Raw genomic sequence first — 26,934 nt, forward strand, 5'->3', positions numbered from 1 at the left:
CTTCGCATCATGGCCTTCCATCTTCACACGTACCAGCGGAGCTAAAGACTGCTGAATTTGTATTCATGCGTCATGATGCCCATAGGGATCCGCTCAAGGCCCCTTACACAGGCCCTTTCCGCGTACTGGAGACAGGCGACAGGAGTTTCTTCGTAGACATCAGTGGTAAACCCGACCACATATCCATTGACCGTCTCAAACCGGCACACCTGGACATCGACCGGCCAGTAGAGACCGCACAGCCACCACGACGTGGTCGACCTCCCGCTGCATCCACGCCAGACCCAAGGCTTCCATCCGCCAGCCTGCCAGCTGTTCAACGTCCACTCCAAGAATACAGGAGTCGCTCTGACAGGCTTGTCAGACCTCCTAGTCGATTGACTTTTACTGTTAAAGACAATTCTGGGGGGGGGGGGGCGCATGTGGCAGAGCCACCAGGGGACTCTGATCTAATGCACATAATTATCTTTAACAAATTATTAGCTACAGAATGAATCTGTATCTTTGTTCATATTATTGCATGTACATTTAAGAATGAGACCAAACGCGATGACGTCATCACGTTGATCACGTGATCCTCCAGCAGCGGGAAAATGTGATGTCAGGCTGGGGAGCCGCCCTAACCAGTCCTCGTGGAGCCAGCAAAGAGTATAGACCTGTAATTTAGTTCTCCTGTGTTTTCATGTTAAACTCTGTTGAATAGTATTAAACATCGTTTGTTTGATAGACTGACTCAACCTCAGTCCTTTAGTTAGGAATCTAGCCATTCCTACAGGTGAACATTTAGGGAACAGTGATCATAGTAACATAAGGTTTAGATTAGCTATGGAAAAGGAAAGGGAACAATCAAGAGTAAAAATACTTAATTGGAAGAAGGCCAATTTCAGTGGGTTGAGAGCGGATCTGACCCGGGTAAATTGGAATCAAGGATTGACAAGCAAAACTGTAATCGAACAATGGGCTGCCTTTAAAGAGGAAATGGTTTGGGTACAGTCAAGGTACATTCTCACGAGGGGGAAAGGTCGGGCAACTAAAGCCAGAGCTCCCTGGATGACGAAAGAGATAGAGAGTAAGATGAAGCAGAAAAAGAACGCGTATGACAGATGTCAGGTTGAGAATACAAGTGAGAATCAGGCTGAATATAGAAAGTTCAGAGAGGAAGTGAAAAAGAATATAAGGGGGGCAAGGAGAGAGTATGAGAACAGGTTGGCAGCTAATAAAAAAGGGAATTCAAAAGTCTTCTATAGGCATATAAATAATAAATGGGTAGTAAGGAGGGGTGGGGCCAATTAGGGACCAAAAAGGAGACCTACGCATGGAGGCAGAGGGCATGGCTGAGGTATTAAATGAGTACTTTGCATCTGTCTTTACCAAGAAAGAAGATGCTGCCAAAGTCATAGTGAAAGAGGAGGTAATGGAGATACTGGATGAAATAAAAATTGATAAAGAGGAGGTACTAGAAAGGCTGTCTGCACCTAAAGTTGTAAGTCACCAGGACCGGATGAGTTGCATCCTAGGATGCCAAGGGAGGTTAAGGAGGAAATCGCGGAGGTACTGGCCATAATATTCCAATCCTCCTTCGATACAGGGGTGGTGCCATAGGACTGGAGAATTGCAAATGTTACACCTTTGTTCAAAAAAGAGTGCAAGGATAAACCCAGGCTAGTCAATTTAACATCAGTAGTGGGGCAGCTTTTAGAAACGATAATGAGGGACAAAGTTACCAGTCACCTATACAAGTGTGGATTATTTAAGAAAAGCCAGCATGGATTTGTAAAGGCAAATCATGTTTAACTAACGTGATCGAGTTTTTTGATGAGGTAACAGAGAGGGTTGATGAGAGCAATGCGGTTGATGTGGTGTACGTGGACTTCCAAAAGGCGTTTGATAAAGTGCCACATAATAGGCTTGCCAGCAAAGGTGAAGCCCATGGAATAAAAGGGACAGTGGCAGCATGGATACAAAATTGGCTAAGTGACAGGAAACAGAGAGTAGTGGTAAACGGTTGCTTTTCAGACTGGAGAAAGGTATACAGTGGTGTTCCCCAGGGGTCAGTATTAGGACCACTGCTCCTCTTGATATATATTAATGACTTGGACTTAGGTGTACAGGGCACAATTTCAAAATCTGCAGATGACATAAAACTTGGAAGTATAGTGAACAGTGAGGAGGATAGTGATAGACTTCAAGAAGACAGAGAGGCTGGTGAAATGGGCGGACACGTGGCAGATGAAACTTAACGCAGAATAGTGCGAAGTGATACATATTGGTAGGAAGAACAAGGAGTGGCAATATAAATTAAAGGGTACAATCCTAAAGGGGGTGCATGAACAGAGAGACCTGGGGGTATATGTGCACAAATCGTTGAAGGTGGCAGGGCACGTTGAGAAAGCAGTTAAAAAAGCATGTGGAATCCTGCGCTTCATAAATAGAGGCATTGGGGTCGATTTTCCTGGAGCCGTCAGGCGGGGTTTCAGGCGTGTGGGGGGGGGGGGAAAATCCCGAATTTGGGGGTCCTGACACCATCCCGCCCAAAACTCCACCCCACGCAAGCTTCAGGGGCGGCGGGTACCCACCCCGCACTGGGACCCGCCGAAACCAGGCGGGAAGGGGTTAGTGCCAATTAACTGCCTGTTAACAGGCAATTTTTAGCCTAATCCCTATTTTGAGGGGTGTCGTGTGGGATTCCCGACGGCTCCAAACCACGCCAGGTTAGAGCAGGCGGGCCGTCGGGTTGAAGGAATTAGAGGGGTCGCGATGTCGGTGTTCAGGTGAGTGATGGGTGCATGAGTGTAAAGGTAAGTGTGTTTGGTGTGTCTAAAGTGTGTAAGGAACTTTTACTTACCTGTACTTACCTTAACAGCCTTTCTTCCTGTAGCCGTCGGGAGCCCATCACTCAGCCGGCACTTAAAGCTGAACGGCTGCGATCTGTGAAAAGTGACAGCCTTCAGTTTTGAGTGCTGCTGAGAGTTCTAACTGAGTCTGTGCAGAAGGACTCATGTTAGAACTCAGACTGTCAGTGTTTGACAGCTTCAAACAGCTGTGAAACACTGATATTTCATCTGTCAAGAACTCTTGACAGATGAAACTGGAGTCTGTGACGTCCCCTGTTGCCGGGTGGCCCTTAATTGGCCTGCTGAGCCCGCTGGGCGGGCTCAACAAGGTCAATCAAGGGAAAATCGCGCCGATTGGCCGGACATCGAAGTAGGCGGGTCTAAAACCCGAAAGTTGTAGTCCCGCCTTCTTCCCGACAGCCTCAGGAAAATCGACCCCATACAGTACAAAAGGAAGTTATGATGAACCTTTATAGAACACTGGTTCGGCCTCAACTGGAATATTGTTTCCAATTCTGGGCACCGCACTTTAGGAAGGATGTGAAAGCCTTGGAGAAGGTGCAGAAAAGATTTACGAGAATGATTCCAGGGGTGAGCGACTTCAGTTACTTGGATAGACTAGAGAAGTTGGGGTTGTTCTCATTAGAGCAGAGAAGCTTGAGAGGAGATTTGATGAGTGTTCAAAATCATGAGGGGTCTAGACAGAGTAGATAGAGAGAAACTGTTCCCACTGGCGGAAGGGTCGAGAACCAGAGGACACAGATTTAAGGTGACTGGCAAAAGAACCAAAGGTGACATGAGGAAAATCTTTTTTACGCAACGAGTGGTTAGGATCTGGAATGCACTGCCTGAAAGGGTGGTGGAGGCAGATTCAATTGTGGCTTTCAAAAGGGAATTGGATAAGTATCTGAAGGAAAAAAAAATTGCAGGGCTACGGGGAAAGGGCGGGGGAGTGGGACTAGCTGAAATGCTCTTGCAGAGAGCCACCACGGGCTCGATGGGCCGAATGGCCTCCTTCTGTGCTGTAACCATTCTATGATTCTAAAAGTACTTCATTAGCTGTAAAGTGCTTTGGGACATCCTGAGATCATGAAAGGCACTACATAAATGCAAGTCTTTTTCTTTTCAAATAAAAACGAATGGCAGCTTAGATACTGTACAGGATTTCTTTTAATGAAATTAGCATTATCCCTTAAAAGTAATAGTCAAAAAAATACAAATAATTGTGACTACACCCACCCATTATAAATGTTGGGTTCAGAAACAATGAGTAAAACATATTTTGGTAACACAAAAATATCAATCTGAACCACAATTAATGTGGTTATGGTTCTTGAAAATGATTATAACAGAGAATAATGTAACAGCACTGCTTAGTCAGCACAGCACCGACATCAGATTGCTGAATTTTACTCTTCTTGATATTTCTTGTTATTTCTTATGTTTGTGTGTTTTCCATTCTGATCAGCACAACTTTATTGTAGGTATTTCAATGGGTTTATAATCTGTCTCAACTGTTGCTATCATTAAGTTTTAGTTCTGGTAATATTTTTTAACTAATTCAGGAAAAATTGCACTTAATTAACCCTCCTGTCTGCTATTACGGCTAAATGATCAGCAGCTGTCAACATAAACAATCTATAAATTTTATATGAACATAGCAAGACTATTCCAGCTTAAAAGTTTTCCCCATTTATAAAATGCATAGCCATGTAATCCAATAGCTTCTAAACTGTTACTTTAGACAGGTTTATTTTCTATAGCAATAGCAAAATACTGCGGATGCTGGAATTCTGAAATAACAACAGAAAATGCTGGAAACATTCAGCAGGCCTGGCAGCATCTGTGGAGAGAGAAACAGAGTTAACGGTTCAGGTCTATGACCCTTCGTCAGAACTGGAAAAAGTTAGAGATGTAACAGGTTTTAAGCAGGGAAAGTGGGCGGGGGGGGCAGGAAGGAACTAAAGGGACGGTCTGTGCTAGGGTGGAAGGCAGGATAGATTGCAAAGTGGCATCCTTAAATTGATGGCACTTCAGAGTTTAGTGAAAGACGCAAGAGCACCTGCTTAAAACCTGTTACATCCCTAACTTTTTCCAGTTCTGACGAAGGGTCACAGACATGAAACATTAACTCTGTTTCTCTCTCCACGGATGCTGCCTGGCCTGCTGAGTGTTTCCAACATTTCTGTTGTTATTTCTTTTCTATAGATTTGATATATTATTAAAGGTCCTTTGGTTACTATAGTAATCTGGGATGTAATGTTTAAGTTATCCACCAGATGGAGCCAAATATTAAGTGTAGTGTATGTACCTTTAAGAGCCCCTGTGTACTGTAATACCGGTAGTGACCACTCGGGTATATAAGCCTGTATAGCATCTTGTATCTTTTAGTTCACCTCCAGACTTTGTTCAGTAAACACCTGTTAAACCAACTCCTGCATTCCGTGTCTCCATTAACACACGGATACAACAGTGGCGACGAATTGGAAACGGACTTACCTGCAATTCGGCAGCACCTCAAGGAGATCGATTCCTCAGACGAAGGTCGAAGAAAAGAAAAAAAAACTGTGGTTTCACCAGCTAGCCGGGCTGGTGGCAGGTACTGCACTAATCCTTCCTGGGCGGCGGGCTGGGGCTCGATCGGGTGGCTCTGCAGCGGGGCCGAGCAGCGAGTCGGAAGGCGGAGGCAAACAGAGACGGAGGGTGGAGCACTCTGGAGACGGCCGGCGCTGCAAAGCAGGTCGGCATTCGGACCAAGCAGAGGGAGGGAAAAGTCCCAGAGAGTCCGGCGGGAACGAGTCTCCAACTATTAAAAATATCTGTGTAAATAAAAACCGCGGAGAACAGCGTTGTCAGCAGCGGCAGCGGTGGGAAAGCGCGGGAGGCGCCATTTTTTCTCGGCAGGGAAGAAAGGAAAGCGCGGGAGGCGCCTTTTTTTTCAGGATGCCTAAGACTGGCAATATTACTGCTTTCGATAGTGATATAGAGGATTGGACCACATATGTGGAAAGAGTGGAGGTATATTGCACAGCGAATGAAGTAGAGGATGATAAAAAGGCATCGGTACTTCTAAATCTGATGGGCGCAAGGACATACGGGCTGTTACGAAACTTAATCACTCCAGCCAAACCGATGGACAAGAATTTTAAGGAGATTGTTGATACCCTACAGGAACACTTAAACCCAACACCGCTGCTGATAGCGGAACGATTCAAATTCTTCAGGAGGAATCAGCACAAGAATGAAAGTAACGCTGATTACCTCACCGAATTCAGAAAGCTGTCAAAGCACTGCCAATTCGGGGCAGGACTGGCAGATTCTCTACGAGACAAATTCGTCTGCGGTCTCCTAAGTGAAGGAACACAGAAAAGGCTACTTTCTGAGAAAGATTTGACACTGGACAAGGCTTTCAGTGTGGCTGTATCATACGAAGCAACAGCAAGAGGAGCTGCAGAGATACAGCAAAAGCCACAGGACTTCAGCACCCATGAAATGACACGGGGTTTCGAGAGGTGTTATCGCTGCGGCAGATCCACCCATGACCAGAGGGACTGCTGGTTCAAGGACAAAGCATGCAGGCAATGCGGAAAGATGGGACACATTGCACGTGTATGCCGATCTGGAAACAAAAAATCCACTGACAGAAAAAAAATCAATAAGGAAAAGTACAGAAAGGTACAAATGATGACGGACAGTAGCGCCGAAGACCAGAAGAGCGATAGCGACTCCGGAAACAAGAGACTAAGCTGTCTCAAATTACATAATGTAATTGCCAAAGAAGATTACCAAACCATTTGGGTTACCCTCACGATAGCGGTGTCCCCAGTTACAATGGAGCTAGATACAGGATCAGCTCTGACCGTCGTAAGTCGACGGGATTACGAGCGGCTATTTCCGCATATACCTTTGAAAGACACATCCATTATCTTGAAGACATATACGGGGCAGAAAGTATACCCCAGAGGGAAAATAAAGGTGCCTGTTGTATACAACGGCAAGGAAATACAGAAGTTATATTTATACGTTCTGCAAGATGGTGGTCCACCGTTGTTGGGACGTGAATGGATCAGGAAGATACGTTTAGACTGGCACTCCATTCAGGCACTGACAGTGACCAGTAAGAAAAAAAATGATGACGACGTCATACCTGAACGATTAAAAGACATCTTGGCTAAAGCCAAAGAAGTGTTTCAACAGGAACTAGGAACCTTGAAAGGCGTCACCGCCTCAATAAAAGTGGAAGATGCGGCAATTCCCAAGTTTTTTAAGGCAAGGCCGGTGCCATACGCAATTCGTCCAGCAGTCGAGGCAGAGCTGGAGAATTTGGAAAAAGCAGGCGTGTTATCCAAGGTAGATTGGAGCGAATGGGCAACACCCATCGTCCCGGTCATGAAGAAAACGTTGAATAATGATAAATCTGAAGAACAGAGAAAAATTCGCATCTGTGGGGACTTCAAGGTGACTGTAAACCCGGTCCTTCACACGATACAGTATCCTCTTCCGAGGATAGAAGATATTTTCGCCTCACTATCCGGAGGGAAACGTTTCACCAAAATTGACTTGGCACAGGCATATCTACAGGTGGAGGTTGAGGAGGCCTCTAAAAAGTATCTCACGATAAACACACACAAAGGCCTGTACCAGTACAATCGACTGGTTTTTCGGAGTAGCATCAGCTCCAGCTATCTGGCAAAGAGCTATGGAGCAAGTCCTGCAAGGGATTCCGGGGACTCAATGCTACCTAGACGACATCCTTGTAACAGGAGAAAACGACAACGAGCACCTTGCCAATTTGGAGCAGGTGCTCACTAGGCTGAGAGAACGGGGCCTACGAGCAAATCGCCCCAAGTGCGAATTTTTCCAGAAACAAATGAAATGTCTCACAATTAAGGTCGTTCCTAGGATTGATAAATTACTATCATAAATTTTTACCGAACTTGTCAACTGTTCTGCACCCTCTTAACGCACTGCTACAAACGGGAGTAATTTGGAAATGGAGCGAAGACTGTAAACGTGCCTTCCATAAATGCAAAGGCTTGATCACGTCCAAGGAAGTGTTGGCTCATTACAACCCATCACTGCCAATCAGACTGGCGTGCGATGCATCCCCTTAAGGCGTAGGAGTGGTATTATCACATAGATTCCCTGATGGCTCAGAGCGGCCGATAGCTTTTGCGTCACGCTCATTGAACTCAGCTGAGCGTAACTATGCCCAGATCGACAGGGAAGCACTCAGCCTGGTGTGGGGAGTGAAGAAATTCAACCATTACCTACACGGACAAAAATTTACCTTGTTGACTGACCATCAACCCCTCGTCTCCATATTCAACCCTAAAAAGGGCGTTCCCATTATGACAGCGCAAAAGCTACAGAGGTGGTCCCTTTCCCTAGGGGCACACCAATATGACATAGAATACAAAGGATCAAAACAGCATGGCGGTTTATCGCGCCTACCGTTGCCAACGGTAGAAGAGGCACCTACAGTGGACCCAGTGGAGATGTTCCACTCAACCATAGTAGAATGTCTACCAGTAACAAATTCTACCATTGAAAAGGAAACGAGAAATGACCCGACTCTCTCACGAGTCTACGATTTAACGGTGAAGGGATGGCCAGCACATGGCGAACCACTGTTGCCAGCATTCTCGCAAAGAAGAGAACAGCTGTCAGTGTGCCGAGGAACCTTGATGTGTGGATCCAGAGTGGTGATTCCACCCAAACTCCAGGATAAAGTGCTAAAGGAGCTTCACGAGGGGCATCTAGGTGGAGTGAAAATGAAGAACCTAGCCAGAGCGTTTGTGTGGTGGCCAGGTATCGATGGAGACATCGAAGAAATGACCAAGAGCTGTCTAGGATGCCAGAAGGTCCAAAACGCCCCACCACAAGCCCCTCTACATCCATGGGAGTGGCCCTCATCTCCATGGCAAAGGGTACATATTGACTTTGCTGGTCCATTTATGGACTCAATGTTCTTAATCGCGGTTGATGCACATTCCAAGTGGCCGGAGGTAATAAAGATGTCCTCCACCACCACGGAAAAAACCATCACAGTATTAAGGACCATATTTGCCAGGAATGGGCTGCCTGAACAGATCTGTTCTGATAATGGACCGCAATTTGTGTCCGAAGAATTCAGGAAGTTCTTAAAAAACAATGGGGTTAAGCACTACACGTCCGCCCCATACCATCCCACCACCAATGGATTAGCTGAAAGGTTTGTCCAGACCTTCAAGAAGGCCATAAAGGCCATGGGTAATGAAGACATAAATCTACAACATAAGGTAGATAACTTCTTGTTTGCATACAGGAATGCAACACATGTGGTTACAAACCAAACTCCCGCCATGATGTTTTTCAATAGAAGACTAAGATGCCGGCTGGATTTGATCAAGCCAAACATCAGAAGGGACGTAGAGAACCGGCAATTTCAAGGCATGAATGAAAGGCCAACTAGAACCTTCCAGATAGGTCAACAAGTTTTGGCCCGGGACTACCGTACCGAGAAATGGCAGCCTGGAACTATTTGCACACGACTAGGACCGCTGATGTATACCGTGGACATTGGTGAAAGCATAATAAGGCGCCATGCTGACCAGATCATAGAGTCATCCAAAAAGGGACAACCTACACCACAACTCTATACGCCTAATGATGAAGCAGAGATACCCATAGTATCTACCTCCGATCCGGTGATACTGGAACCAGATGAACCCGACACTGGCATTCAAGCCGAATTGGCCTTGCCAAAAGAACCTACTACACCACCGAAAACTACTACACCACCGAGGCGTTATCCGGACCGAGTCAGGAAGCCTCCAGAGAGACTGACTTATAATTGATTAACTGCAGCAAATGTGTAGATTATTGTTCTTGTAAACATGTTAATTAATGATTACTTAAAATGTTATGTACTAATTATCTAAAAGGGGAGGAATTGTAGTGTATGTACCTTTAAGAGCCCCTGTGTACTGTAATACCGGTAGTGACCACTCGGGTATATAAGCCTGTATAGCATCTTGTATCTTTTAGTTCACCTCCAGACTTTGTTCAGTAAACACCTGTTAAACCAACTCCTGCATTCCGTGTCTCCATTAACACACGGATACAACATTAAGCGTTCACATTCACCAGTATTTAAGGTAATGGGTCATGTATTCAATGTCCTGGTACACCAGTTAATATGGTAATGTGGCATTGCATTATGGGTATGACTCAGAGGTTGATCCTCCATCTTGGCTCGTGCAGTAAGAATTGTGTGCCTTGCCTCCAGCTTGTAAGAGATATCTTTCTCTGCTACACCGTGTAAATAAACAGTTGGGTTTTGTTCCTAATATCTCACATCTCTCAGTTTCTGACCTTACCACTCGGATATCACATATTGGCGACGAGGATAAACAGATCACATCTTGACGAAGAAAAAAAAAAGGAACACTGAATAACGGATCATGGCTGCTACGGTAGGAAAGATCTCTGCTTTTGATGTTCAGACGCAGACCTGGGATGAATACTGCGAGGTGTTGCTGCTTTTCTTTGAAGTGAATGATGTCGGAAAAAGGAGCTATTTTGCTCACTTCTGTGGGAAGTCAGACGTATAGTTTAATGAGAAACGTATGCAGTCCTGCAAAGCCTGGAGACAGATCATTTGGTGACTTAGTGGCCTTGCTAAAGGATCATTTCAATCCCAGACCGAGTGAGATTGTACAGCGTTTCAAATTTAATTAATGGAACAGAAAACCGGGAGAGACTGTATTGGATTATGTAGCGGTGTTGCGAAAATTGGCACACGATTGCCATTACGGCAACAACCTGAAAGACATGCTGAGAGATAGGCTAGTTTGCGGGATAATGGATGATCGAATGCAGCGGAGATTATTGTCCGAGACTGGGCTTACGTATGAAAAGGCGTTGGAACTTGCTCAAGCCATAGAGACAGCGAACCGAGATGTAAAAGAAATACAAGGTTCAGACTGGGCTACTACAAAGCAAGTTGCAGGTCAGGTTATTGTGCACAAGTTAAACATGTGTCAGAAACCACAACGTGAGCATGTAAAGGCATGTTATAGATGCAATGGCGATCACCTGGCGAGGGATTGCAGGTTTCTGGAGGAAAAGTGCCACAAGTGTGGGAAAAAAGGGCACATAAAACGTGCATGCAGGGCAAAAGCAATCGTGGAGGAATACAAACCAAAAGGGAGAGGAAAGCAAAACCTAGGAAGAGAAGTGAAAAAACAGGGAGCATATCACATCAGCGGAGAAGCTGAGAAAGAAGACGACATGTTCATAATGCATAGTATGGTAGAGAACATTCCAAAAGTGGATCCTATCACTTTGCAACTGACAGTAAATGACTCTCTAAGGTCAGCTTTGAAGTGGATACAGGATGCGGGGTAACCATAATGAACAGGGAGGAGTACTCAAAATTGTGGAACCGTGCAAAAGTTCCAGAGTTAAAGTCTTGCTCTATGCAGCTTAAAACATATACCGGTGAACGAGTGGCGACATTGGGTACAGCTACTGTAACTGTGCAACACAGGGACACCGTGGAACAGCTACCTGTAGTTGTAGTATCGGGTTCCGGACCAAACCTGTTAGGTCGGGGCTGGATACAAGAACTTAAATTAGATTGGGGAGCAATAAATCAAATAGAGGGAGGCAAACAGTTGTCTTTGCAAGAAGTGTTGATTGAACATGAGAACGTGTTCAAGGAAGAACTTGGCACATTTAATGGTCCCCCAGCTAAGATTTATGTAGACAAGGAGGCACTGCCAAGGTTTTTTAAACAACGACCTGTGCCGTATGCCATGAAACCAAAGGTAGAGGCTGGGCTTGACCGTCTTTTGAGAGAGAACATACTGGAACCCGTGAAATGTTCAGAATGGGCAGCTCCCATTGTACCTGTTTTAAAACCGGACAATTCGGTAAGACTCTGTGGAGATTATAAATTGACAGTAAATAGGGTGTCTAAACTAGAACAGTATCCTATTCCCAAAACAGAGGATCTCTTTGCAAACCTGGCTGGAGGGAAGAAATTCACGAAGCTGGATATGAGTCATGCATACTTGCAGATTACACTAGATGAGGAATCCAAGAAGTATGTAACCATAAATACACACAAGGGTTTGTTTACCTATAACCGCTTACCATTCGGTGTCTCATCTAGTCCAGCTATTTTCCAGAGGACTATCGAGGGTGTACTGCAAGGGATCCCACATGTTTCAATCTATCTGGATGACATTCTGGTGACGGGAAGAACCGACCAGGAGCATCTGAGCACTCTGAGAGAGGTACTACAGAGATTGGATAAGGCTGGGTTACGGCTCAAGAGGAGTAAGTGCACTTTCCTGGGGAATGAGGCCGTGTTCCTGGGACACAGAGTGGACGCCACCGGGCTCCATCCAATCAAGGAGAAGGTACAAGCACTGCAGGAGGCCCCAGCTCCTACCAATGTGACTGAGTTAAAAGCTTACCTGGGACTGCTAAACTATTATAACAGATTTTTACCAAACTTGGCAACAGTGTTAGCACCTCTTCACAAACTTCTGCGCAAGGAGACACAGTGGCAGTGGGAAGAGGAACAGAGGGTTTCATTTGAACAGTCCAAGAAACTGATGCTGTCCTCGGATGTGCTGGTTCACTACAATGCAGAGAAAGACATCATTCTCTCTTGTGATGCCTCACCTTACGGGGTGGGGGCGGTTCTTTCACACAGCTTGGAAGATAGAACAGAAAGACCAATAGGGTTTATGTCTCGAACTCTGACACCAGCGGAAAAAAAACTATTCCCAGTAAGATAAAGAGGGGTTAACAGTAATGTTTGGGTTACGGAGGTTTCACAAGTACATGTATGGCAGGAAATTCACCATATGCACCGATCATAAACCTCTTCTATCTCTTTTTAATGAAATGAAATCAGTGCCACAGATGGTGTCACCCCGGATCCAGAGGTGGGCAGTGACATTGAGGGCATATGAGTATGTCATCGTTTACAAGGCGGGCAAGTACCATGGGAACGCAGATGCCTTGAGCCGTCTTCCACTGCCAGGTACACCTATCCGTGCAGCTCCAGAGGACAGAGTTTTGATGTTGGAGGACACGGACACGGCAATTGTGACCGCAGAACAAGTAAGGACATGGACCGGTAAAGATCCAGTACTGTCTAGAGTCCGAGAATATGTGATGAGGGGTTGGCCACAGCATCCGGAAGGGACTGATTTCATACCTTACAGTGTCAGGAAGACAGAGCTGGGTGTGCAGGATGGTTGCGTGTTGTGGGGAGCACGAGTGATTATTCCACAGCCAGCACGACAGTCTATCCTAGGGCAACTACATCAGTGTCATCCTGGAGTTTCGCGTATGAAAGCCTTGGCAAGGAGTTACTTGTGGTGGCCAAAGCTAGATGAGGAGATAGAAAATCTAGTCAAGACATGCAGCACTTGTCAAGTACACAGGAAGGCACCAGCAGCGGCTCCTCTCCACCCCTGGGAGTGGCCGGATAAACCATGGAGAAGATTACATGTAGATTATGCGGGTCCATTCATGGGAAAGATGTTCCTCATAATCATTGATGCCCATTCCAAATAGATGGATGTTTATCCTGGAAATTCTGCTTCATCTACTGTTACTATAGACTGCCTGCGTAGGAGTTTTAGTAATCAAGGGATACCGGAGATCGTAGTAAGTGACAATGCCACGTGTTTTGTGAGTACAGAAACAAAAGAGTTCATGAGAAACAATGGCATAGTGCACGTGACCTCAGCTCCATATCATCCGTCTTCAAATGGACTTGCGGAGAGAGCCGTACAAACATTTAAGGAGATGATGAAAAAAAGTGCGGAAGGGAGTTTGGCAGCCAAGGTGTCACGAGTTCTGTTCAGCTACAGAATAACATCTCAATCTACCACAGGACTCTCTCCTGCTGAGCTGTTGTTAGGATGTCGACTACGCTCCACTCTTGACCTGGTTCACCCAGATCTAAAAAGGAAGGTGGAAAACCGACAAATCAAACAAAAGGAGAACCATGACAGAAGGACAAAGAGCCGCAGTTTTGGAGAAGGAGATGCGGTCCTTACCAGGAATTTCAGTTATGGTCCAAAATGGATTCCTGGCGTCATAGACTCAATGACCGGTCCAGTATCATATACGGTCATGGTGGGAACTGGTCAGGTAGTACACAGACATGTAGATCAGATACTGACCAGACCAGGGGAAATCGAACTGGAGGTTCCAGAGGAGATGTCGGAGGACAAGTTGGCCCCTAGTTATCCAAATGCATCGGTGGTACCACCACCACGAACAGAGCCCGTTCCACCGGGACCCCTTCGTCAAGAGGAAATCATCGTAGCAGAGTCAGATACTCTGAGTACTGCTCAGGAGCAGCAGGTGGTTCTACCACAACCAAGCAGGGACTTGACTGTAAGACGTTCACCAAGGTCTCACAAGCCACCAGAGAGATTGATAACGACCTGCTAGATTCGTTCAGTATGGACTATCGTTAAAGGAGTTTCCTTATGGGGCCTTTTAAGAATGTTGTTAAGAAATTAATGTTCAACTTAAGAGGGGAGGGATATAGTAATCTGGGATGTAATGTTATCGACCAGATGGAGCCAAATATTAAGGGTTCACATTCACCAGTATTTAAGGTAATGGGTCATGTATTCAATGTCCTGGTACACCAGTTAATACGGTAATGTGGCATTGCATTATGGGTATGACTCAGAGGTTGATCCTCCATCTTGGCTCGTGCAATAAAAATTGTGTGCCTTGCCTCCAGCTTGGAAGAGATATCTTTCTCTGCTACACCGTGTAAATAAACAGTTGGGTTTTGTTCCTAATATCTCACATCTCTCAGTTTCTGACCTTACCACTCGGGTATCACAGTTACATTTTTAATCTTGTTGACTCACCAATGTCCATCCTATATGATTTCACAGCTTTGATGAGCTCTGGAATTTGAAGCATCTCCATCTCAGTCACAAGAACATCTATTTCTGAAAATTTGTCAGGTACAATTAGCTTCCCAGTCTGAAGAAAATTTGCTGCAAAATTAAATTTTTAAACCAAGTTTATAATTCAACTTAATTCTGATTCACTTTCCATTAGCACTGATCAAATAACTATTAATATAAATGTTATACACAACAACTTGCATTTATATAGCACCTTTAACATAGAAAAATGTCCCATGGCACTTTACAGAGAGAAAAATAAATAAAGGTAAGAGATGAACCATGGTAGGAGAGCTAGAATATCTGACTAAAAAAATGGAGTAATGCAGGTAATATTCTGGTGGTGAATGGATAGATTATGGGCATTAAAACTCAAACTTGGATTGAACAGGACACCAAGGTTTTGCATGGCTTGATTCAGCTTGAATGAAAGGCAGGGGAAAGAGATGGAAACAGTAGCAAAAGAGTGGAGTTTATGGCAGGGGAAAAAAATAATAGCTTCAGTCTTCTCAATGTTCAACAGGAGAAAATTTTGACTCATCCATCAGACAGTCTGACAACACAAAAGCGGGTTGAAGAGTGGAGAAGTAGAGCTGGATGTCGTTAGTGTAGTGTATGTACCTTGAAGAAGGAACTATATTCTGCAGCCCCTGTATACTGCAGTACCAGTAGTGACCACCCCTGTATATAAGCCTGTGTAGTAACTTTGTATAGTAGTTCCAGTTTTGTCTCCATTCAGTAAACACCTGTTATAACCAACTTCTGCAGTCCGTGTCTCAATTACACACGGACGTTACATTGGCGACGAACAGATCCGAGCTTACCTACAGTTCTGCACCACCTCACAGGGATCCATCCCTGAAGCGAAGTTGTTAGAGGTCAAGGCCAGAAGGAAGAAATCCCAAAAGAAAAAAAAACAAACAAACAGAAGAAACGGGCGTCGACCGTGGGCAACCGCCCTCTGATTCATCGAATTCGAAGATTTGCAGGAGAGGCTGTCGAGAGTTGGGCTTGGTTCTCCAGTCTATGGTGTTCCAGCTAATCGGGCTGGTGGCAGGTAGTACACTGATCCTTCCTGGGCTGCGGCGGGCTAGAGCTCGATCGGGTGGCTTTTCAACGGGGCCGAGCAGCGTTGTCGGGAAAAGGAGAGAGAGAGAGAGGGTGGAGCACACAGGGCGCGGCCGGTGCTACGAAGCCGGGCAACGTACAGACCCGAGAAGAGGGAGGAAAGTGTCCCATAGGGTCTGCTCTGACGACGGAAACAGTCATTAAAATTAAAGAAATTAGAAGCGCAGAAAGCCACGAGGAGCTGCAGTTTGTCACGGGGACCGCGGAGAGCGGCGTTGGCAGCAGCGCGTGGGGAAGTGCGCGAAGACCATAGGGCGTCGCCATCAAGGCATAAAAACGCCAGCAACAGTGCTGGCAGCAGCGGAAAAGACAGAAAGCGTGGGAGGCGCCCGAGGCAGCGAGGCCCAGAGCCCCAAGACCGGAGAGGCAGCGGACCTGCGAGGGATCACCAGAGGCGGCAGAGGTACTCAAACAGCAGCCCAAGGCAGCGAGTCATACCAATACAGGTTCCGGGAGAGAGGTAAAAAGTAATCCAGGTGTGACGTCACCAGGAAGCAGGTAAGTGATTGGTTGGTGAGTATTTCTTTTATTACAAGCTTAAATTCTGCGGTTTATATTTTCTTGGGTCTCTGTGGTGTAGTGGGGACAGTTGCTAAATAAGCGCCCTAGAGTATATCTTTAACTGGTGGTATTGAATTAATTTAAATTAATTAAAGGGGTAAGTCATGCCAGGAGAGCCCAGCCCCATGTTGTGCTCCTCTTGCTCTATGTGGGAATTCAGGGACGCTGCCGGTGTCCCTGATGACCACGTGTGCCAGAAATGCATCCAGCTGCAGCTACTAACGGGCCGTATTGAGGCGCTGGAGCTGCGGATGGATGGGTTGTGGAGCATTCATGATGCCGAGAGGGTCGTGGATTACACGTTTTGATGAGTTGGTCACGCCGCAGAGTAGGGCTGCACAGGCAGAAGGGAAATGGGTGACCACCAGGCGGAGCAGTAGAAGCAGGCAGGTAGTGCAGAAGATCCCTATGGCCATCCCCCTTTCAAACAGGTATACCAATTTGGATACTGTTGAGGGGGATGACTCACCAGGGGAAAGCAGCAGCAGCCAACTTCCTGGCGCCGGGGGTGTTGCTGCTGCTCAGGAAGGGAGGAAAAAGAGTGGGAGAGCAATAGTGGTAGGGGATTCTATCGTAAGGGGAACAGATAGACGGTTCTGTGGCCGTAGACGTGACTCCAGGATGGTTTGTTGCCTCCCTGGTGCCAGGGTCAAGGATGTCACTGAACGGCTGCAGGGCATTCTGAAAGGGGAGGGTGAACAGGCAGAGGTCGTGGTTCACATTGGGACCAACGACATAGGTAGAAAGAGGGATGAGGTCCTGCAACAAGAATTTAAGGAGCTAGGTAGCAGATTAAACAGCAGGACCTCAAAGGTTGTAATCTCTGGATTACTCCCGGTGCCACGTGCTAGTGAGTATAGGAATGGGAGGATAGAGCAGATGAATGCGTAGCTAAAGAGTTGGTGCAGGAGGGAGGGCTTTAGTTTCCTGGATCACTGGGCCTGCTTCTGGGAAAGGTGGGACTTGTACAAGTCGGACGGGTTGCACCTGAACCAGAGCGGGACAAATATACTTGCGGGGAGGTTTGCTAGCACTGTTCGGGGGGTTTAAACTAAAATGGCAGGGGGTTGGGAACCTGAGCAGGGAGACAGAGGAAAGGAAAACAGGGATAAAAGCAAAAGATAGGAAGGAGAAAAACAAAAGTGGCAGTCAGAGAAATCAACGGTTTAAATCAAACGTGGCCACAGTAAATAATAATTCTAATAGGTCTAAGAGCGTTAAAAAAACAAGCCTGAAGGCTTTGTGTCTTAATGCGAGGAGCATTTGTAATAAGGTGGATGAATTGGCTGCGCAAATAGAGGTAAACGAATACGATTTGGTTGGGATTACAAAAACGTGGCTCAAGGATGGCCAAGACTGGGAACTCAACATCCAGGGGTATTCGATATTCAGGAAAGATAGGCAAAAAGGAAAGGGAGGTGGGGTAGCATTACTGGTTAAAGAAGGGTAATGAAGGATATTAGCTCTGATGATGTGGAATCTGTATGGGTAGAATTGAGAAATACTAAGGGGAAAAAAACATTAGTGGGAGTGGTATATAGACCTCCAAACAGTAAGGTGGAGGTTGGGGATGGCATTAAAAGGGAAATTAAAGAAGCGTGCAATAAGGGCACAGCAGTCATCATGGGTGACTTTAATCTACATATAGATTGGGCCAACCAAATTAGTAACAATACTGTGGAGGAGGAATTCCTGGAGTGTTTATGGGATGGTTTCCTGGACCAATATGTCGAGGAACCAACCAGAGATCAGGCCATCTTAGACTGGGTATTATGTAACGAGAAAGGATTAATTAGCAATCTTGTTGTATGAGGCCCCTTGGGTCGGAGCGATCATAATATGATCGAATTCTTCATGAAGATGGAGAATGAAGTAGTTGACTCAGAGACAAGGGTCCTCAATTTAAATAAAGGAAACTACGATGGTCTGAGGAGCGAGTTGGGTAGGATTGAGTGGGGAATGGTGCTCAAAGGATTGACGGTGGATAGGCAATGGCAAACATTCAAAGACCGAATGGATGAGCTACAGAATTTGTTCATCCCAGTTTGGCATAAAAATAAAACAAAAAAGTGACTCGACCGTGGCTAACAACGGAAATTAGGGATAGCATAAGATCCAAGGAGAGCACATATAAATTGGCTAGAAAAAGCAATAATCCTGAGGATTGGGAGCAGTTTAGGAGTCAACAAAGGAGGACAAAGGGATTAATTAAGAAAGGGAAAATAGAATATGACAGTAAGCTTGCAGGGAACATAAAAACTGACTGTAAAAGCTTTTATAGATATGTGAAGACAAAAAGATTAGTGAAGTCAAGCGTAGGTCCCTTACAGTCAGAATCAGGGGAATTTATAATGGGAAACAAGGAAATGGCAGACCAACTAAATACATACTTTGGTTCTGTCTTCACAAAGGAGGACACAAATAACCTCCCAGAGATGCCGGGGAACATAGGGTCTGATGAAAGAGAGGAACTGAAAGAAATCAGTATTTGTAGGAAAATGGTGTTAGGAAAATTGATGGGACTAAAGGCCGATAAATCCCCAGGGCCTGATGGTCTACATCCCAGGGTACTTAAGGAAGTGGCCCTAGAGATAGTAGATGCATTGCTGGTCATCTTCCAGAACTCGATAGACTCTGAAACGGTACCCATGGATTGGAGGGTAGCTAATGTTACCCCACTATTCAAAAAAGGTGGTAGAGAAAAAGCGGGGAATTATAGACCGGTAAGCCTGACATCGGTAGTGGGGAAAATGCTAGAGTCTATTATAAAAGATGTAATAGCAGAGCACTTGGAAAACAGTGACAGGATCGGACAAAGTCAACATGGATTTACAAAAGGTAAATCATGCTTGACTAATCTACTGGAAGTTTTTGAGGATGTAACTGGTAAAATAGATAGGGGAGAACCAGTGGATGTGGTGTATTTGGACTTTCAGAAGGCTTTCGATAAGGTCCCACACAAGAGATTAGCGTGCAAAATTAAGGCACATGGGATTGGGGGCAAGGTATTGACTTGGATAGAGAACTGGTTGGCGGACAGAAGGCAAAGAGTTGGAATAAACGGGTCGTTTTCCGAGTGGCAGGCAGTGACTAGTGGGGTACCGCAAGGATCGGTCCTAGGACCCCAGCTGTTCACTATATTAATGATCTGGACGAGGGAATTGGATGTAATATCTCCAAATTTGCAGACGACACAAAGCTGGGCGGGAGGGTAAGCTGCGAGGAGGATGTCAGGAAACTCCAGTACGATTTGGACAGGTTGGGTGATTGGGCAGAAACATGGCAAATGCACTATAATGTGGATAAATGTGAGGTTATCCACTTTGGTGGCAAAAACAGGAAGGCAGATTATTATTTGAATGGCAATAGATTGGGAGAAGGGGAAGTGCAAATCGACCTGGGCGTCCTTGTGCACCAGTCGCTGAAGGTAAGCATGCAGGTGCAGCAGGCGGTTAAGGCGGCAAATGGTATGTTGACCTTCGTAGCAAGAGGGTTCGAGTACAGGAAGAAGGATGTCTTGCTACAGTTGTACAGGGCCTTGGTGAGACCGCACCTTGAGTATTGTGTGCAGTTTTGGTCACCTTACCTGAGGAAGGACATTCTTGCCATGGAGGGAGTGCAGCGAAGATTCACCAGGCTGATACCTGGGATGGCAGGAATGACGTATGAGGAGAGATTGTGTCGATTGGGCTTATACTCACTGGAGTCTAGAAGATTGAGAGGGGATCTCATCGAAACCTATAAAATTCTGTCAGGTCTGGACAGGCTAGATGCAGGAAGGATGTTTCTGATGGCCGGCGAGTCCAGAACCAGGGGTCATAGTCTAAGGATAAGGGGTAAGCCATTTAGGACTGAAATGAGGAGGAATTTCTTCACCCAGAGAGTGGTGAACCTGTGGAATTCTCTGCCACAGAGGGCGGTGGAGGCTAATTCATTAAATATATTCAAGAAAGAGTTGGATATATTTCTTGAGGCTAAAGGGATCAAGGGATATGGGGAAAAGGCAGGGACAGGGTACTAAATTTGGATGATCAGCCATGATCACATTGAATGGCGGAGCAGGCTCGAAGGGCCGAATGGCCTATTCCTGCTCCTATCTTCTATGTTTCTATGTTAATCCAGCGGGGAAGAAGGCAAAGCGCGGGAGGCGCCATTTTGTTCAATCGGGGAAGAAGGCAAAGCACGGGAGGCGCCATCTTAGATCTCCAAGATGCCAAAGACTGGCAATATCACTGCCTTCAATAATGCAATAGGAGACTGGACCACGTATGTGGAAAGAGTCGAAGTATATTGCAAGGCAAATGAAGTAGCCGATGAGAAAAAGGCATCGGTACTACTACACTTAATGAGCGCAAGAACGTACGGCCTATTGCGGAACCTGATCACTCCAGTCAAACCGATGGAGAAGAGTTTTAACAAAATTGTTGATATCCTACAGGAACACCTAAATCCTACACCGGATTAGCAGAAAGATTTAAATTCCACAAGAGAAATCAGCATAAAGATGAGAGCAATGCTGATTATCTTACGGAACTACACAAGCTATCAAAGCACTGCCAGTTCGTAGCAGGACTGGCAGATACCCTACGGGACAAATTTGTCTGTGGACTCCTGAGTGAAGGAACCCAGAAGAGGTTACTCTCAGAGAAAGAGCTGACGCTAGATAAGGCTTTCAGCGTGGCAGTATCATATGAAGCAGCAGCAAGGGGAGCTGCGGAAATACAGCAAAAGCCACAGGAATACGGCACCCATGAAATGACACGGGGATTTGAAAAATGTTATCGCTGCGGCAGAACAACCCATGACCAGAAGGACTGCTGGTCCAAAGACAAAACATGCAGGCAATGCGGAAAGATGGGATACATTGCACGAGTTTGCAGGTCCGCGAAGAAGACTAACGACAACAAAAAGACTACTAAGGAAAAGTACAGGAAAGTACAAAAGATGACGGACGGTAGTTCCGAAGACCAGAAGAGCGATAGTGAATCCGGGAACAAGAGACTAAGCTGTCTCAAACTACACAACGTAATCACAAAAGAGGATCACCGAACCATTTGGGTAACCCTCACGATAGCAGGGTCCCAAGTCAAAATGGAATTGGATACAGGATCAGCCCTGACCGTCATGAATCGACGAGACTACGAGCGGCTATTCTCACACATACCCGTGAAAGACACATCCATTGTCTTGAAGACATATACGGGGCAGAAAGTATACCCCAGAGGGAAAATAAGGGTGCCTGTCGAATACAACGGCAAGGAAATACAGAAATTGTATCTGTACATACTGCAAGGTGGTGGACCACCATTATTGAGACGTGAATGGATCAGAAAGATAAGTTTAGACTGGCACTCCATTCAGGCACTGACCGTGGCTGGTAAAAAGGATGACGACGTCACACCTGGACGATTGTCAAAAATCTTGGCTAACGCTAAAGAGGTATTTCAACAAGAACTGGGAACTCTTAAAGGCGTAACCATCGCTCCCACCCAAGGGGCCTCTTACAACAAGATTGCTAATTAATCCTTTCTCGTTACATAATACCCAGTCTAAGATGGCCTGATCTCTGGTTGGTTCCTCGACATATTGGTCCAGGAAACCATCCCGTAAACACTCCAGGAATTCCTCCTCCACAGTATTGTTACTCATTTGGTTGGCCCAATCTATATGTAGATTAAAGTCACCCATGATGACTGCTGTGCCCTTATTGCACGCTTCTTTAATTTCTCTTTTAATGCCATCCCCAACCTCCGCCTTACTGTTTGGAGGTCTATAAACCACTCCCACTAATGTTTTTTTCCCCTTAGTATTTCTCAATTCTACCCATACAGATTCCACCTCATCAGAGCTAATATCAATCATTACAATTGTGTTAATCCCTTCTTTAACCAATAATGTTACCCCACCTCCCTTTCCTTTTTGCCTATCTTTCCTGAATATCGAATACCCCTGGATGTTGAGTTCCCAGTCCTGGCCTTCCTCGAGCCACGTTTCCGTAATCCCAACCAAATCATATTTGTTTACTTCTATTTGCGCAGCCAATTCAACCACCTTATTACAAATGCTCCTCGCATTAAGACACAAAGCCTTCAGGCTTGTTTTTTTAACGCTCTTAGACCTATTAGAATTATTATTTACTGTGGCCATGTTTGATTTAAACCGTTGATTTCTCTGACTGCCACTTTTGTTTTTCTCCTTCCTATCTTTTGCTTTTATCCTTGTTTCCCTTTCCTCTGTCTCCCTGCTCAGGTTCCCAACCCCCTGCCATTTTAGTTTAAACCCTCCCCCACAGCACTAGCAAACACTCCCCCTAGGACATTGGTTCCAGCCCTGCCCAGGTGCAAACCGTCCGGTTTGAACTGGTCCCACCTCCCCCAGAACCGGTTCCAATGTCCCAGGAACTTGAATCCCTCCCCCTGGCACCATTCCTCTAGCCACGTATTCATCTGAAGTATCCTTCTATTTCTACTCTGACTAGCACGTGGCACTGGTAGCAATCCTGAGATTACTACCTTTGAGGTCCTGTTTTTAAATTTATCTCGTAACTCCCTATACTCCGCTTTTAGGACCTCATCCCGCTTTTTACCTATATCGTTGGTGCCTATATGCACCACAACAACTGGCTGTTCACCCTTCCCTTCCAAGATGTTCTGGAGTCGCTCGGAGACATCCTTGACCCTTGCACCAGGGAGGCAACACACCATCCTGGAGTCTCGTTTGCGGCCGCAGAAATGCCTATCGATTCCCCTTACAATTGAATCCCCTATTACTATAGCTCTACCCCTCTTTTTCCTCCCATTCTGTGCAGCAGAGCCACCCCTGGTGCCAGGAAGTTGGCTGCTGCTGCCTTCCTCTGATAAGCCATCCCCCCCAACAGTACTCAAAGTGGTGTATCTGTTGGAGAGGGGGATAGCCACAGGGGACCCCTGCACTACCTGCCTGCGCCTAGTACTCTGCCTGTTGGTCACCCGTTCCCTTTCTTCCTGTCCAACCTCTACCTGCGGTGTGTCCAACTCCATAAATGTGCTATTCACGTTGTCCTGAGCATCGTGAACGCTCCAGTATGTGTCCAATCGCAGCTCCAGCGCCGCAATGCGGTCTGTCAGCAGCTGCAGCTGGACGCACTTCCTGCACATGTAGTTGTCAGGGACACAGGAAGTGTCCCTGAGTTCCCACATATCGCAGGAGGAGCAGATCACGGGGCCCGGCTTTCCTGCCATGACTTACCCTTTAATTAATTGAATTTAAATTAAATCAATCCCACTAATTACAGTACAGTTAACTGGTTTACCAACAGTCCCTGCTACGCCAGAGAGACCTTAGAAACTATAAACCAGAGTTAAAGTTTAAAAAAAGTGATATACTCACCAACCAAATACTCACCAACCAATCACTTACCTGCTTCCTGGTGACGTCACACTTTGATTACTTTTTACCTCTCTCCCCTGCTGTTGAACTGGTTGGGCTGCTCCTGACTCACTGCCGCCGGTGTAACTGCCGCCGATGCTGTGTTCCCAACAAGGCCCGCTCTAGTCGGGCTGCTCCTGACTCACTGCTGCCGGTGTAACTGCCGCCGATGCTGTGTTCCCACAAGGCCCGCTCTAGTCGGGCTGCTCCTGACTCACTGCCGCCGGTTTGAACTGCCGCCGATGCTGTGTTCCCACACAGGCCCGCTCTGGTTGGGCTGCTCCTGACTCACTGCCGCCGGTTTGAACTGCCGCCGATGCTGTGTTCCCACAAGGCCCGCTCCAGTCGGGCTGCCCCTGACTCACTGCCACCGGTTTGAACTGCCGCCGATGCTGTGTTCCCACAAGGCCCGCTCTAGTCACCCATCGCTCCTGTCATGAAGAAAACGTTAAACAATAAGTCTGAGGAGCCAAGGAAGGTTCGCATCTGTGGGGACTTCAAGGTGACTGTGAACCCAGTCCTTCACACAGTACAGTATCCTCTTCCGAGGATAGACGATATTTTCGCCTCACTATCTGGAGGGAAACGTTTTACAAAAATTGACCTAGCACAAGCATATTTGCAGATGGAGGTTGAAGAATCCTCTAGGAAATATCTCACGATAAACACTCACAAAGGTCTTTACCAGTATAATCGACTGGTATTCGGAGTTGTATCAGCTCCGGCTATATGGCAAAGAGCGATGGAACAAGTCCTGCAAGGGATTCCGGGGACTCAGTGTTACTTGGACGACATCCTAGTGACAGGTGAAAATGACAGTGAACACCTTGCCAACCTAGAGCAGGTGCTCACTAGACTAAGAGAACATGGGCTACGAGCCAATCGCCCCAAGTGCGAGTTTTTTAAGAAACAAATATCGTATTGTGGCCACGTGATTGATGAAGAGGGGTTACATAAGTCCCCTGACAAAATTGAAGCGGTAGTTAAGGCTCCAGCGCCTGAAAATGTGTCACAACTGAGGTCATTCCTCGGATTGGTGAATTACTACCATAAGTTTTTGCCGAATTTGTCCACAATTCTGCACCCACTGAACGCCCTGCTACAAACTGGAGTAGCACGGAAATGGAGCGATGAATGTAAGCGGGCCTTTCAGAAGTGTAAAGGCCTGATCACTTCAAGAGAAGTGTTGGCTCACTACAACCCATCACTACCGATAAGACTGGCGTGTGATGCTTCTCCCTATGGCGTTGGAGCGGTACTGTCACATAAATCCCTTGATGGTTCAGAGAGGCCGATAGCTTTTGCGTCACGCTCATTAACTGCAGCCGAGCGTAACTACGCCCAGATTGACAGAGAGGCCCTCAGCCTGGTGTGGGGGGTGAAGAAGTTCAATCACTACCTGCACGGACAGAAATTTACTCAACTAGCTGATCATCAACCTCTTGTCTCCATTTTCAACCCTAAGAAGGGCGTCCCGATAATGACAGCACAACGGCTACAGAGGTCATCCCTTTTCCTAGGGGCACACCAATATGACATCGAGTACAAAGGAACTAAACAGCATGGGAATGCTGATGGATTGTCGCGCCTACCGTTGCCGACGGTGGAAGAAGCACCTGCAGTGGATCCTATGGAGATATTCCACTCGACCATAGTCGAATGTCTACCTGTGTCGAATGCAAACATAGAAAAGGAAACACGAAATGACCCGACACTCTCCAGGGTCTATGATTTAACGGTGAAGGGATGGCCAGCATATGGCGAACCACTGTTGCCAGCATTCTCGCCGAGAAGAGAACAGCTGTCAGTGTGCCGAGGAACCTTGATGTGTGGATCCAGAGTAGTAATTCCACCCAAATTGAAGGATAGAGTGCTCAATGAGCTTCATGGTCATCTGGGAGGGGTAAAAATGAAGAACTTAGCCAGTTTGTGTGGTGGCCGGGAATCGATAGAGAAATCAAAGAGATAACCAAGAGCTGTACAGGATGCCAGAAGGTCCAAAACGCCTCACCACAAGCCCCTCTACATCCATGGGAGTGGCCCTCATCTCCATGGCAAAGGGTACACATTGATTTTGCTGGTCCATTTATGGACTCGATGTTTTTAATTGCGGTGGATGCACATTCAAAGTGGCCAGATGTAATAAAAATGTCCTCAACCACCACAGAAAAAACTATCACAGTCTTACGAACCATATTCGCCAGAAATGGGCTGCCTGAACAGATTTGCTCCGACAATGGACCACAGTTTGTGTCTGAAGAGTTCCGGAGGTTCTTAAAGAACAATGGTGTTAAGCATTACACATCCGCCCCATATCATCCAGCCACCAATGGATTGGCTGAGAGGTTCGTTCAAACATTCAAGAAGGCTATCAAGGCAATGTGTACTGAAGACATACCCCTACAACACAAGGTGGATAACTTCTTGTTTGCCTACCGGAATGCGACACATGCGGTTACCAACCAAACTCCAGCCATGATGTTCTTCAATCGAAGACTAAGATGCCGCTTGGATTTGGTTAAACCAAACATCAGAAGAGATGTGGAGAACAGGCAGTTTCAGAATATGAATGAAAGGCCAACCAGGAGTTTCAAGATAGGTCAACCAGTTTTGGCCCGGGACTACCGCACAGAGAAATGGCAACCAGGAACGATCTGCACATGGCAAGGACCTCTAATGTATACCGTGGATGTTGGAGAGAGCATTGTAAGATGCCATGCTGACCAGATTCTAGAGTCACTGGAAAATGTCAAATCTACACCACGATCCTATACACCTGGTGATGAAACCGAAGTACCAATTGCATCTACCTCAGAATCGGTGATATTGGAAGCAGACGAACCAAACAACGACATTGATCCCGAATCAACTTTGCCAGAAGAACCTGATACCCCAGAGGCGTTATCCGGACAGAATCAGGAAGCCTCCTCAAAGACTGAATTTATAATTGATTAACTTCAGCTAATGTATATAGCAACTGTAATTGTAAATATGTTATTTAATTATTAATCGAATGTTATGTACTGTTTAGCTAAAAGGGGAGGAATTGTAGTGTATGT

At 46.1% G+C, this 26,934-nt stretch overlaps 1 protein-coding gene across 4 annotated transcripts in view; it reads right to left on the minus strand.

Moving 5' to 3' along the window:
* LOC147116394 (BTB/POZ domain-containing protein KCTD19-like) overlaps positions 1-26,934 on the minus strand; it is a 188,987-nt gene that overhangs the window by 137,990 nt on the left and 24,063 nt on the right. For all 4 annotated transcript variants that reach the window (XM_085991280.1, XM_085991278.1, XM_085991279.1 and 1 more), the window contains exon 5: positions 14,738-14,869. In XM_085991280.1, the coding sequence (XP_085847406.1) occupies positions 14,738-14,869 (132 nt within the window). The remainder of the gene's footprint in view (positions 1-14,737; positions 14,870-26,934) is intronic.

The sequence above is a fragment of the Somniosus microcephalus genome, chromosome 6 (genome assembly GCF_052327205.1).
Source record: "Somniosus microcephalus isolate GS21.2 chromosome 6, FLI_Smic_1.0, whole genome shotgun sequence".
NCBI lineage: Eukaryota > Metazoa > Chordata > Chondrichthyes > Squaliformes > Somniosidae > Somniosus > Somniosus microcephalus.